General features: G+C 38.3%; 1 protein-coding gene across 1 annotated transcript; it reads right to left on the reverse strand.

The window, feature by feature from the left end:
• Window positions 1-6545: 6545 nt before the first annotated feature.
• On the reverse strand, window positions 6546-8221 carry LOC149024824 (uncharacterized). Its single transcript, XM_089145019.1, has 2 exons — window positions 7170-8221; window positions 6546-7036 (listed from the first exon to the last, which is right to left on the reverse strand). Exons 1-2 carry the CDS (start codon window positions 7399-7401, stop codon window positions 6840-6842), a joined length of 429 nt encoding a protein of 142 aa, XP_089001145.1. The 5' UTR covers window positions 7402-8221; the 3' UTR covers window positions 6546-6839.
• Between the last annotated feature and the right edge of the window lie 6476 nt (window positions 8222-14697).

Genomic DNA, 14697 nt, shown 5'->3' on the forward strand with positions numbered 1-14697 from the left:
TACCACATAAGGAGAGGATCAACCCTACCTTTAAGACGGTCAAATTTGAGTCCATGTACATTAGATAATTAAGTATATAGAGAGAGAATACGTCAATGTAGAGAAAATATTTGCAAGTTTATGATGTAGGATAATTAATTGGGAGAGCTCTAAACACCATTAACATGTTTTAATATCTCTGGAACTAAGTCAATAAAGATGTCCATACAAGAATGTATCACCATTTATATGGAGAGGGATCCACATTATCCCCAAATAGAAAAGATTTGGAAATATATAACTATTAGAAGATTTTTAGAATTTTTCTTTTTTTTGGGAGGGGGGAGAAGTGATGATTTTCAATTTTTAATTTTTTTTGGGGTAGAAAATCAAAATCAACTAATACTCAATACCCACAAAAGTGTTCCTTAAAGAAGTGGAACACTGATCCCGAAAATTTTCTGCCATTTTACTAATTCATTCTGAGGATTCTGAAACTATTTAACTCATGGCTTCAGAAATTCATTCAGAGCAGATGGGATAAGTGAGCAGATCATAATTCCGATTTATGTTGATTCATTTAATCTCTTTCTGAATCAATTTTATCTGAAGAAACATTCTTTAAGAGTCCATATCTATGTTGGTGTAGTGAAGATATAGAAAATTTGGTTTGTTAGGATTCTCATAGTGCTTTAAATTAACATGGGTATTTATAGTTTAAACATTCCCCTGGAAAAAGATATTTACAGAACTGGGCCTTAAACATACAAAACCACTATATAAACAGCCCAAGACTGGAATGAAGGCCCAACTTTAAAATGATTAATTAACCAGGAGCAAATTGCAAAGACTCCCAAGTTTGTATCAATTACATCTATTACCTCTGAAAAAGAAAAAATCAATCAGAAGCACCCCTTGACGTTAAGTTTAAAACTAAAAAGGCCATAATGTCATTACTTAATAATCTTAATATTACTTAAAATTATCTAATTAACCCACTTAAGATGATAGTCTTTTCAATTTTAAAGAAAGTTAGGCCTTAAGTAATATCAAAATGGAAAAGTAATGGTATTGTTTTTTCAATTTGAACTCTTTGAGAAATATTTATAATTGATTTTTTTTTACTTCCGAAATAGTATATATAATTGATTGCTAACCCAACCTGTATTTATTTTTCCCATTAACTTGGGTTGACACCAGTTGATGTTTTGAATGGAAAATAAAGCTTTAGAAATTGGTTTTCGTTCCGTTTCTCTAGTCAATGATGCTTTCTTAATGAAATTGGTGGGGGGGTGTCCTTCCCAAAATTCCTTTTGGGCCTTTTTGGAGAAATGGCTTTAGTCGAGGCTAACTCCGCTCTGCCTTAATTCCCCTCTTTGAAGGCCTTAAGGGGCCCAACAGTTTTAGAGAACTGCCGCATTATTTTGGGTGATGGTCAGACTATTCAGTTTTGGCGGGATGCATGGTTGATTCCAGGGGTTACGTTGGGTTCTTTTGTAAATGGTAACCTTAATCCAAGCATAAGGAAAGAGATGGTGAATCAATATGTTGATGGAAATGGCAGAGTGGAGAAGAGATCACATCATGAATCTCCTCCCATGTGATGTTTTGGAAAATTTTGATGACTGTAGACCTCCCTTTTTTGGGGGAGGTAGAGATGTCTTTCTATAGAGCCAGGCAAATGTGGGAATCTTCTCTGTTAGCTCGGCGTATGACATCTTGGTGGATTGTGGTAGGGTGACTCAAGGCCTTTTCCTTGATGAAAATTTTTGGAAGACGGTATGGGGCTTGAGGGTCCCCTATCGTATTTACTCCTTCATTTGGTTGGCGGCAGATTATGAATAACCATCACAAGATGAGAATGAAACTAATGGAACATGACTATTGTAGCTTTTGATGACCGAAGATTGCTTTCATGTATTGCAAGATTGCACCTTTGCTAAAGGGGTATGGATGCGTTTGGTGGCTAAGGAAATGCATACTATGTTCTTCGAGTGTGGGCTGGAAGAATGATTTTCCATTAATCTTTGTGGTTCCATGTCCAGATCGAGGGGGAGTTGGATAGTTTGGTTCGCTTGGGCTACCTATTCTCTTTGGAATTGGAGAAATAGTGATATACATGAAGAGGAATTTGTTCGACCAAGTGTTGGGTTGAAGTTGATCGGAACGAGAAACTTGGTCAATGTGCTCATCAATGCTGCCAAACAAGAATAATTCAAAGGTTTTGGACGTGTGGAAAGCCCCTATAGGTGACTGGATAAAGTACAATGTGGATGTTTCTCTTAATAGAAAGGAGAACTATATGCAGGTGGGGGATGTTTTGCGAGATCAAGAGGGGCTGTTTAGGGAGGTTTTGCAATGAAGTTTCCTTTGTATTCAGTGCTTGAAGCAGAATTAATAGCGATTATCGAAGGCCTTAGGTTGGCTTGGAGTTTGGGGTTTTGTCAGATTCATGTTGAATCTGATTCTAAGGAAGCTATTGCTCTCCTCGACCCTTGTAGGCATGCACAAGGGAGTATTGTTTCTCCTCATTGAGGAAATAAAAACCTTTTCAGGCGTTAATGGAAGTGTGAGGTTTGTTCATCTTGGTAGAGACAAACAAAGCCGCTAACTGGATGTCTAGGGTGCACTTGGTCTCTTGGACCAATGGGCTTTCTTCCCAGATCCTCTAGCTGGGTTAGAAGGAATTCTCATGGTGGATAGAGAGTCTTGTTTAAGTTAAGTTTTTCCGTTTGTTCCTTTGGGTTGTTTAGTCCCGTCTTTGTACCGAAAACAAAAAAAGAAAATGAAAATTCCTAATTAATATCTCCATTCATTCCCAAATGAAAATGCCAGCTGGATGCATGAAAAAAATTGAGACTCTATCTATCTCTGGATTATTGGACTTTGATGGAGGCTTAAGAAGCACCAAAAAAAGGGACTCAAACAAAAAGGGGCAAAACAGACCAGATGGAAAAGGGGATTGGTAAAGCCACGATTCCCGTGAACTTAAGGGGGCAAACCAAGCATAAGATATATATAAACGAGCCAGTAAGGGTAAGGATAAGGGGTCATGCAAGGAAGGATGCACACACAAAGTAGGGAAAAAAAAAAGGAAAAGAAAAGAAAAGAAGCTCATTTAAAGGTCTCACTTAACTCCATAGTGGCAATCACGGCCATTTCAGATCAGTACTCTTCCCTCTTGGTTTGTTTTTCATCGGTTCTTGAGATTAGAGAGCTACAACATAGATTCTCCAGTTGTAATTTAGTGCATCATTTTCGTGAGGCAACTTATTGTGTGTATCTCCTTAATGGGTTCTTACAATCCTCTCAAAAAGTTTATTTTGCGTTGGATAGTTTACCATTGGCGTTGTTCTCTCTTATTAGGGATGATGCCAATGGAAAGAAATATTATAAAAAGTAACCATATGGACTCTCCAAAATAAGGGTATAAGTACAAAACATGGACTCAAATAAATTTTCCGATGACATTTCTAAAAGAAACAATAGCCAGTTGAGATGACGAGCAAGGTTTAAAGTATCCCATGAGAGCAAGGTTTAAAGTATCCCGCGATACTATACGATAATAGCCGATACGTATCTATATTTGACCCAACCGATACGATACATTTCAATACGTCTCTCCATTGAATTACACTAAATTAATATATGCAATCCATTCACATGTATTAATATCTCCATTGCAAAGTCAATAGAGATGTCCCTGCAAGAGTGTATCACCAATTTATATTTATATGGAGGGAGATTCATATTATAAGGAAATAGAAAAGGTCTGGAAATGACATGTGGTTTCATCAACAACTATACTCTTCTTCTTAACTGTACATGTTGAAACATAAATGAAATATATGATACTTACAAGAAACCCAGTTGAATGGGGGTAATCATGCTGCATGGCTGCTTGAGGCAAAATTTTTAACAGATTTCAAATCTTGATCATGTTTTTTTCCTTTCTTTTTGTTTTGTTCAAGAGCACGTTTTTTTTTTTTTTCTTCTTTCTTGGCTGGCTTCTACTTGGAAGATCTGTCAATTTTTGACCATGGAGCTGGCTTTCCAGGAATGTTGAGATAGTTAATGTAATCACCGAAACCCAATAACCCATTTTTCAACTCTTGATGATTTTTCTGATAAACATCTCTGGAATGTAGTTAGAATGCCAAATTTTAATAGTTCTTAACAGGGTTGGAAAATTAGGTTTTAATCAAGGTGAGTTAGATTTAAAATTATGAAAAGCTTTTTTTTTGGAAAATCTGAACAGATAGATCAAGTCCAGCTGATCAATTAGACAAAGTCTAGGTTTCAAAATGAAAAATTAAATCATAAATTATCCAAGTCTTATATTTAATTAGGTCATGAGTTACATGCACTTAAAAGAAGTTTTCTAAACTCTCCATGAGGTACTTAATGTTTCAAAAGTGACATATGGGGTGCTTGTTGAACCAAAAACAATTCCAAACCAAACAAATTTTCATATTCGCCTTGTCAACCACACCTTTCATATTCACCTTCTCAACCACACCCTTGTTTTTTGTTTTGGTAAACAACAAATTTATTCATTGCGGGCAAGGAGTGGGGCGGAACAAAAGTCCACCAATCACAATGTGGAAGCCGGCCATTCTTTTGGGCCTGAAACCGAAAGGCCTTCCTGGCTAAGAGATCTCAACCACACCCTTGACCATACCTACTCTTCCCTTTCTGATTCCCATTTAATACTAACCTGACCTTCCATTACTAACTCAACACTACAACCCCTTGGAAATTGGTTTTCTATGAACTCTGTTTTGAATTATTTGGGGACAATACATGACTTCCATTTTAGTGCCACTAATGTCAATGATGGATTGCATCAAAGTGATGGATGGACTGCTGAGTTTGAATTAAGATTAAAGATGTTGATGGTCGTGTCGGTGTGTTTTCGCCCTTGTGGCGTGTTATCTTTCTGCCCTTGTGGCATGTTATCTTTCCGTCCATGTGGCGTGTTTATGTTCATCTTTGTGGCATGTTGCCTCTTTGGGCGCTTGTGATAAAGGATACGTATGTCGTTTTCCTTGTGCTTAATTGTTGTAATGGTTGTGACCCCGCCACAACCGGCAGGGGCCCGCCCCGGCCAGAGCCCGCGGGGGAAAGGGAACAAGGGAAGGAGAAAGACAACAAAAGAAAACGAGAAAAAGCCACGGGACGGGAAAGGAGGGGGGAGGCCGGGGAGGGCGGCGCCCGGGCCGACCCCAGACCAACGCAGAAGAGACAAAAGAGCCCAAAAAGAAGGCCGGAGGGGGGAGCCCCCGGCCGTGCGGGGCCGCTCACTGTGGTGGTGGTGTACACCCATTATTCTAAGGGCTTGGGCTCGATCCATTCCTTAGCCTGGATGACCTTGTCTATTTACATGTATGACATTTGGTCAATTTCCATTCTTGTGTTTTCATGCATTTATCTGTCTTTCTTTTGATGTGTTTGTATAAGTTCATGAATGAAGCTTTTTAGCTTCGTACCAAAAAAAACAAAATGATGTAATAAAACTGATGAAATTGCAGACATTATTGGGTCAACAGTACAAAGTAATAGAGATTTGAAAGAGGCTACAAATGAATTGCTGCACAAACATTTATTCTATTTTTTTTTTTTTTTTTGGGTAAAGAACACAAACATTAATCCACAAAGAAGATAAGAGAAGCTAGGAAATCAGAAATGAACCACCCAGTTGAAAAGACCAAAATAATACTAAACCTCCTACCTAATCACTTGGAAATCCCTAACTAATACTAAATTTCCTACTAATTAGTTGGGAAGCCCCAGATTTCGCATGAAATTAATTAGAAGAAAGAAGAAAAATATAGGATTTTTATCAGATATAGTCCTATGCTCCAATTTGCTCATCTTTACCCTTAAAATTTTATCACATGGATTATTCAAATTTGAGACCAATTCAATCTTTTAATCTCCGGTCTTCGTATTCTCTTATTTTACAAGGAAAAAAAAATTACTATTTCAAATCATTCAGTCATTCTTACCCAGGAAGAGGTCTATCAGAATTTTCACATGACAGAGTTGCTACCTCAGTTGATACTGCAAATGATAAGAAACCCTAAAGTTGTGGTTAAAGCTGAAAATCTGATATTCAGAAACCCAGACTTTTTTCTTTCAGTAAACCAGAAACAGAATTCAGACCAATAAAAATGAAAAATGAAAAATGAAAAATGAAAAAGAACAGCAGGCCATGTCAACCCCTATCAAGATTTGGAAGTATAGTTCCACTATCGAATTCTCTATAATGGTAAGAAGACTTGAATTTACCAACAAAAAAACCGAGGCCGAGCTTTCGGCTCTTCTTCCGAGCGATCTGGCCCTTCAACGAAAAGGGGGGGGGGCAGGGCGGGGCAGGGCAGTTAGGTTAAAATGTTTAAATGGTGTTGAATAGATAGAAATAGAAGATTGAGAGGATTCTTCATGAATACCCGGATGCTGGAATTTAATTGAAGATAATGCAATGAGAGAAGTAGAGGCTTTGAAGTCATTCATGAAAAAAATGAGATTCCATCAAAAGGTTGAAAAATATAATAGAAAGAACATTGAAATTCAAATAGTAAAACTCTTCATTGATGAGAAGATTTACATTCCCAAAACACATTACAAAATAAATTTCCCAATACTTAAAAAGCATCCAATGATCAGAGAAGTCCTCCGATCGACAATGATTCTAAAATTCTAAGAATTTGATTTCAGTGTGCATGAATCTTACAACAACACTGAAACTCAAATGGTAAAAACTCTTTATTCAAGAAAAAGATTCATGATGTTCAGAACACATAAAAAAATAAAAGTATTGCGAATGCCTCTAACAATAATTCTCCTATAATTTGTCTTCAATGTGAAGATATCTTGAGATTCAGAGATTTGTTGATCCACGATTTCCAGTTACCATTTCTCTTACGAATCATCGGCTTCGCGGCGAGATTCCCAGCGGCGAGATTCCCAGCGGTGAGATTTCCAGCTAGAGGCTTCTTGTATAAGACGAAATTTCTTACTCCCCCAGATCCAATGGTCTCCCACGGACTCAAAGCTGCAAAAATACCAAACGCACAAAAATATGAGACCAAGACTCATTGAAAATTCTAACTATGAAAGATAAAAAAGGAACACATAAGAAACATCATCGAATAATAAAGACTGAAAAAGTGTTAGGGTTTACATACCATCAGAACCGGCATTGGCACAGTAGAGGAGGAAATCATTCAGATCGGAGCCAAGAACAGGTAAACGCCCCTCGCGAGCATAAGATTTAAGGGCGGTATCGATCACAGCGGCGACAAGATCTTCTTCGTTGACGACAAATCGAATAGGTCCTGCGCTTCCCAGAAAAGTGACGGTTATCAAGAAACGATTTCCCTTCTTCTGGGTGTTCTTCTTGGGCTTGTGAAGCAACATCTTTCCCTCTTTTGGTGTTACTCTTCTGGTGTTACGGATCAAATGCGCTAAGAAATAACTGTAATAAGACAACAACAGAGTCTACAAAGAAACTAAGATCCAGGAAGGAAGGTGAAAAGGATGAACAAGTTAACGATGGATTGACTCAGGATGGACTCATGGATCAACGCCGATGCAGCGGTAGTACCAGCCTTGCTGGCAAGAGGCGAAGGAGAAAACAGATGCCACGGAGAGAGGAAGGTCAGCTACTTGGAAGCAGAAGAGAGAGGAAAACTGCGCGGATTCAAATCGCGCGGTTGCCCTCGCAGTATGCGAGTAAAGCATGAAATCACAAATACAAGTTTCCACCATTCACAAGAATCACAAAGGCCAGAGTGAGAGAGAGATTTGATCTCAGGCGGCTTCTTCTTCTTCTTCTTCTTCTTCTTCTTCTAATACCTGAAAACCTGGAAACGAACGAACATATGAATCAATCAGAGAAAAGGCTTCTGATTTTGGATGGTTCTCCTCTCGCTCAACAACGAAGATTATATATATAAAGAGGAGAAACCAGAGAATTATTATTATATAATACGGAAACGGAGATTCGCAGATGGGAGCGTTTAGGGTTAGGGTTAGGTTTCCGTTTCGAAGTGGGACGAGCAAACCGTAACGTAACGAAACGAAACCTCCCTTAATCCCTCTTTCTCTCTCTAGCGATCTATCTGTCGAATAATAATTTCTGGGGCTTTTGAGAAGGCAAGTAGATGGGTTTTGATACTCTGCAAGAACGGTTCCCAGTTGTTCTTGTGAAACACAAGGCTCTAATTATAGGGAGAACGTTTCTTGGTCCGCACTCTCCCTCCCACGAAACTAGGATCTTTATAGTTTATACCACTCTTCACTCTCAATCTCACTCTCCAACTCGGACTGGTAACTTGTAGAGATGGGAAACCGGAAATCGCGTGTCAAACTCGAACACGGAATGGTTCGACCGGTTAGAACCCATCCAACGGCACAAAACAAAACAAAACAAAACAAAATACAGTCAAAATACAAGTCAATCTTGGTAGTTTTCATGTTTTGAATCAATTTAAACCATTAAATACACATGGAATGTTAACTTCACGCGTGGCTTAGGAAAAAAGCTAATCCCATTGTATGTAAGCATCAACGAATATATGAACATTAAAATGGTTCTTGTTTTGATTGTAGAATATGATTCGTCTACCTGTAATCCTAACTTAAATTTATACATGTAATTGAGATTTATTTAACAAAAAAAAAAAACAATATTTATTTAATAGTATGCATTCTTATGTATTTTCATACACACCCATCATTTCTCTATTTGTCTTGTGGTTATAGATTGTAATTGAAGATAATTTTTTTCACATATTTAGACCATGATTGATTCTCATTGGCATTTCTCCAGATTTTGATAATTACAAATATGCGAAATTTCATCTGGCCGTGTATTTCTGTTCGAATACCTTGGACATATCCATCAATTACATCCAAAGGTTGAGATAACATTTACATGGTTGTCCTGAGAAAAATTCTAAAACGCACCAATGGAAGGATAGTAGAGTGGTTGAGAACTCACCTCTCAGTGGAGAGATTGCGGGTTCAATCCTTACCGGCGACATATGTAATATCCCAACCATGGTCCGATATGTCGACTTAAGTCGCCGTGTCGGTGGTCCGACAATCGTCGAAATATCAGAGATTTTTAATAACTGGTGTCGCTAAATTTCTAACATAGAATTAGCCTCAGAAAAAATCGATCTTGATTTCGGGGAGAAGACGTACCAGGGAGGCTGGCAAAGCTACTAGGGTTAAACAACACAAGCAAGAGAGGAACCACACCTCAAATTAAAGAAACTATTCTAAAGAAGCTGAAGAAGAGAGATTTTAGAGATAAAATAGTAGACATTTGAAGAAGAAGAGAAATTAGAGATGGCATCCAAAGCAATTACAGGTCTTGGGCGTGAAGGAGCAGAAACCAAAGGGCCTGTTTGGGATGTGGTAGTTGATGGCATAGCAGCAAGGAGAGGGCAAACAAAGCCTTTTTGGTCCACCGCAGCAAGTACATAGGGCACATATCTGGAAAGTCCCCAACCGCCGGTGAGTTTCGTTCAGCACCAGAGACCCACCAACCATTCCTGTAGTATTGATCAAATGCACCATTTTCAGAACTGCTGCTGTTTTTGAATCATTGGTGCCCGAGCGACCATCGCCACGAGCACCGACGCCAAATTTCAGCTCCATTAGGCACCAAAGCACGGCAAAGAGCCACCACTACCACCTCATGCACCAACTCTACCACCCAATCCACCTCCCCCACCACCATGGCACCACCAAACCCTCCACCTGCTCTAGCTCTTGTTCCTCCACCAGCATCATCACCGCCGCCTAGGCCCCAGACCTCCTCCACCAGTACTCTTTGCCGTAGTCGGAAGAGATCATGCATTTGGCGATGGAACCCAGGTCAGCCACGACTAGCTTGGAAAATTTCCCAAGTTCGGAGATGGATTCGAGGCCAAGCTCATCCACGCTTAAGAACCTCATATGCGTTAAGGAATGGGCCTTCTGGCTTGGGTGCCGGAGGTGGGGGTGGATCGTGGAGGTGGTTCTCGCTTGGGTTCCGGCGGTGGGGGTGGAGTGTCGTCGACTTTTGGCTTTATCGGTGTCGTGTCGCCCCCTAGCGAAAGGTCGAAATATCGCCTCCTGTTGGTGATATCACCGACACGAGGAACCATGATCCCCCGCCAGGTTGCACCTCCACCAGACACCACCACCGCACTCTTACCGTAGTCGGAAGAGATCATGCATTTGGCAATGGAACCGGAAAAACAATACACAAGAGGACCGGGGGGGGGGGGGGGTGGACGTGGAACCATGATCCTAATTCCAATTTCCCTATATATAAAAAGCGTATTTGTTAATAACAAAAATTTAAAAAAAAATAAAAAAACGCATGGAAAACACATGTACGGCTGCGTACACGCGTACGGAAGCTTTTGAAATCTAATGGATTGGGAATGGGACCACTTGTTGTCGCTATCTGGTTAAGTGATATTTATTAGGAATTGGTTGATGCATGAGTTGTCATGATCGAACCTGAAGTCCATCAACCGACCACGGCCCATATGGCCCATGGCCCATGGCCCATGGCCCATGACACATGACACACCACGTTTTGCATCAGGTGGGCCCCACTGTACGGTGGGTTCATTTTCTCAATCCCACTTGGTTCTTTGTCCGTTCCTAAGATTCCCATTGAATCGTCTTAACTCATACATTCTAGAAGGAAAATTTTCATAAAGATCAGACTTAGGACAGCCGCTCCAACTAATTTCACCCATGGGGTTAATTGTAATTTATGATTATTATTTATGAAGTTGTGAAATTTGTTATGGTCTGAAGACTCTGAACGTTATTTATGATCTAAAATTAATTGCATTAAATGAGAAATAGACAATCTACGATATTTTCCTTACCATTTGTGCTAATTTCAAACCAGTCCCCCAAAGCACTTATTGATATGTTGACTCTTGACTTAGAGAATGATTCTGAACCAATGGTGGTTGGTCCAAGTGGTAAGCAGCTTGGTTCGCTTAAGCAAGGTTCCGATATCGAATATTTGTGAATGCAAAAATCCCCACTGGGAGACTCACCCACCACAGCCAGGTATGCGACACCGGTCGAACACCGGTTTATAAACCGGGGTTGGCAAACCAAAAAAAAAAAAAAAGAAAGAATATTCTGCGGCCTATCTTTTGACAAATAAAGAGACCCTCCTTAATTTTATTAAGGGTTATGACTTATGATTAGTGGTGGGCCACCTCAAAAGGAATAAAAACCCATAAGTACCTTCGATTTTAGAATGTCTGCAAATACGAAATTGCTTCAATTAATGCGCAACACGTGTAGTAGTTTACAATCTAGAACAAAGTTTCGATCACTCATTTCGTGTAAGTGAATTTTTTTTTATGATGTTTAATTACTAGGAAATAAAGTTTCGATCACAAATTTCAATCTAGACCATAGCTTGCACGGTATTGCGTGACACCCAAGTAGAACTCCTACAAATCACACTAAGATTAGGTTCCTAACTCCATTTTTCCTTTAAAAAAACATGTTAATTTACCGACGGGTTATATCATTGTATTTAATTTATTTTTTTTGTCACTATATCATTGTATTTAATTGAACAACATAAATAATTCAGGGTTTTATGATGTATTAGAATATAGATTTATTATTTTACTCAACTTATTTTATAAATGAACTGACTTAAGGTTTTAAAAAAATGAGTAAATCCAGGAGATTCTCATCACTTGGAGACAAATATTGAATGCTATTTATTCGAATGACATATAAAACAACACTTGATGACATACAAATCAATTTGATCATTTTCTACCCTTACCTATAAAATCTTACCAAAAGGATTTTTAACATGATAAATTCATTTTTCATTCTAGGTTTCAAAATGCTTGTGAGATTTATTTTGTTATTGATTGAGGGCTTGGTTTGTGAAATTTACACGAAAGGGATGAAGTAGACTTGTAAGTTCGTACTTTTGTATTGGAGATGAAACGTAAAAACTTATTGATTTCTAGGAAAGATTGAAAAATGATAACAAAGGAAAAACACTTGATGACTCCCTTTTTCTATTTTTGGGTTGGCAGAAGGAATTATTGCATTTAAAGTTTTCAAATTATTCTTAATTACCTATGAATTTTCTTTTCTTTACATTTCTCAATCGTAGAGTCAAAATAGAAGTTTTCTTCTATTAATTTATTAGCAACCAAACACTACCAACTGGAATTGAAATGCCTATCATAATTGAAAGATAGAAATGAATTTGTGAAATTTGAATCATGACTTGACTTGCCAACTATGATTTATCTCTTCCATTCTCTTAGAGATATTTTGTTCAAAAGTTGCTGAAATCTTTATTAGATCCCATTTGTCTGGTTAAGTGCTTTTAGAGGATTTATCAACAAAATTTAGAAAAGGTACCTTGAAGAGGAGTGTACCAAACTACCTAAGCCCATTTCATTATTTGGCATGACTTTTTAACTACAAAGTGCTTTGCAAAAGATCTACCTAAAAATTTTTGAAAAAGTACTTTTGAAAGGAATGTACTATAGACTGGCAAATTCCTGATTTACAAAAAATGTCTATTGTTAACATTATTTTTTCTTTATAGAGATCACTGTTTTATCTATGCAAAATTTTACTTTTTTTTTCTTCTCTCTCTTTATAGACCTTTTGTTTGATGGTGTTGTCTATTTTTGTTTCTACTATTTTGTGTGAACCTTACATAATGACATGATCTTTAGAATACTTCCGACCCAAATCGGGTCTTGCATATAGGAATCACCATTAAGAAACAAGTTATTAGGCCTTCGAAGATGGTAGTTGTGGATTATTGCTGTCCAAGGCTTTCATTTATTGAACAATGCATTTGTAGGTCATTCATGATTTAAAGTCTATTTACTATCCTATTTTCATGTGTGTGGGGTTACAAAATTCAAAATTGAAAAAACTGGATGGATAGTAGGCCTTTTTTCAGAAGATAGTTTTCAAGTAATTAGCTTGGGGTAGGTGGCTTCTGATAATTTTTAGAAAGCCTTAGGTACCTACATTCAGTGCACTATAAATCATGCTCACCTTTTTTTTACCGAGTTTAGGAGATTTGCTGAACAAGTGGTTCTTGATCTATTACCAAAACCAAGACACAAAGCTTAAATAGGATGAGTGATACTAACTTTTGTTGTTCTAAAAATGATATTCTCTTTGAAGCACTAGAATTGCAGACCCATGAATAGGACTCGGAACAATAATCTTGAAGTGATCAAGCTAATTCAGCAAAGAAATAGCCACTCTTTCCTTTCTAGTGTGGTATTTATTGTTTGATAGCTTGAATTGTACAGTCAAAAAGGATTTTCTTTCAAATAAATTATTTTTTTACTAAAAAAAAAACAATACTTCTATTTTCAATCTTTACATATGCACTAATGTCTAGCAATAAAATTTTCTTTTCTCATAAAAAAAAAAAATGAAAGGAAAAACACTGTTGTATTGAACTACAGAATCTCCCAACCCCTACACCCACAAAGGGGGTGGTGGTCCTGGTGGATGTCTGCACCCATAAGAAGCATTTATTGAGGGGGTGTGTGGGGCTCATATTGATGACATATGATATGACATGCATAAGAATCTACCAAGATTTTGCAGTGCCTTTTCCTTATATCAAATGAAGTTGGTATTTTCACTTATTCATGGAAGATGCAATCATGCCTAACCCTAGCCTAATTGGTTTTAGTCATCAAAAACAATGAATTAATTGCCTGACACTGATGAGTTCCTACTTTGACTCCATTTAACAACCAAAATATAACCCCTTCATCATCTATGTTAATTTGGCTCCCAAACTAGAATAAGTGCATGACTGAACGACTTCAGGTTGACAAATTAGATGTGGCTTGAGAGATTCAGATCTGCTATCTCTCTCTCTCTCTCTCTCTCTCTCTTTCATATCCCACAGGCCACCAGCAGCACGTCATCGGTTGGCTAGGCAGCCAAGCATGCATCCGGTGTGGTGCGTGGTATTAGGTAAAGCGAAAGACAACTAACGTACCAACTGTTACGGAATTATACGGATGGTTAGTGGGGGCTGTCTCTATCTTTTCCTCTCTGTCTTTTTCACAAACACTTGATGGGCGTCTTTGCACAATTGTCATCCACTACATCTTAGTTTGTCGGCAGCCCATTATTTTGACTCGCCCTCAAATGCCAAATGGAATTTTGCCTTTTCGAATCAGCCTCATCCACACCTTCTCTCATGCCATCTTTTTCAGATATCATTGCCTCTTCACCATGATCCTTATCGGCCCCTCATTTCGTGGCGCATTTGATGTTAGGGACAGTGGCTTTCAGTGGAAATAGCCAAGACACTACACATCTTCATATGAATAGTCTCGAAGGTATGAGAAATCAAACACCGATCCTTCCACCATTTCTGGCCCACAGTAACACTATTATTTGCCTTCCATGCCCTATCAAAACCTTTTCCACTTTGCCAATCTTAAACCTTCCGTACCCACAACTCTAAACCCTCCTGGCCTCCCTTAGTTTGGTTTACACTATGGTTCGAAAAATCTTGATCACCTTTTATTTTCTTACCCTTTTTCTAGATTTATCTAAGAAAAAATCCTATTCTACATTTAGCCCGTTTGAGGCAATCTTTTGGCTTTACTAGTGAGTGGTCCTGAATTCTGAAAAACTTCCCAGGTTCTTCTA

The sequence above is a fragment of the Hakea prostrata genome, chromosome 2, assembly GCF_041222555.1.
Source record: "Hakea prostrata isolate BN-2017 chromosome 2, UWA_Hpros_2, whole genome shotgun sequence".
NCBI classification, from domain to species: Eukaryota; Viridiplantae; Streptophyta; class Magnoliopsida; order Proteales; family Proteaceae; genus Hakea; species Hakea prostrata.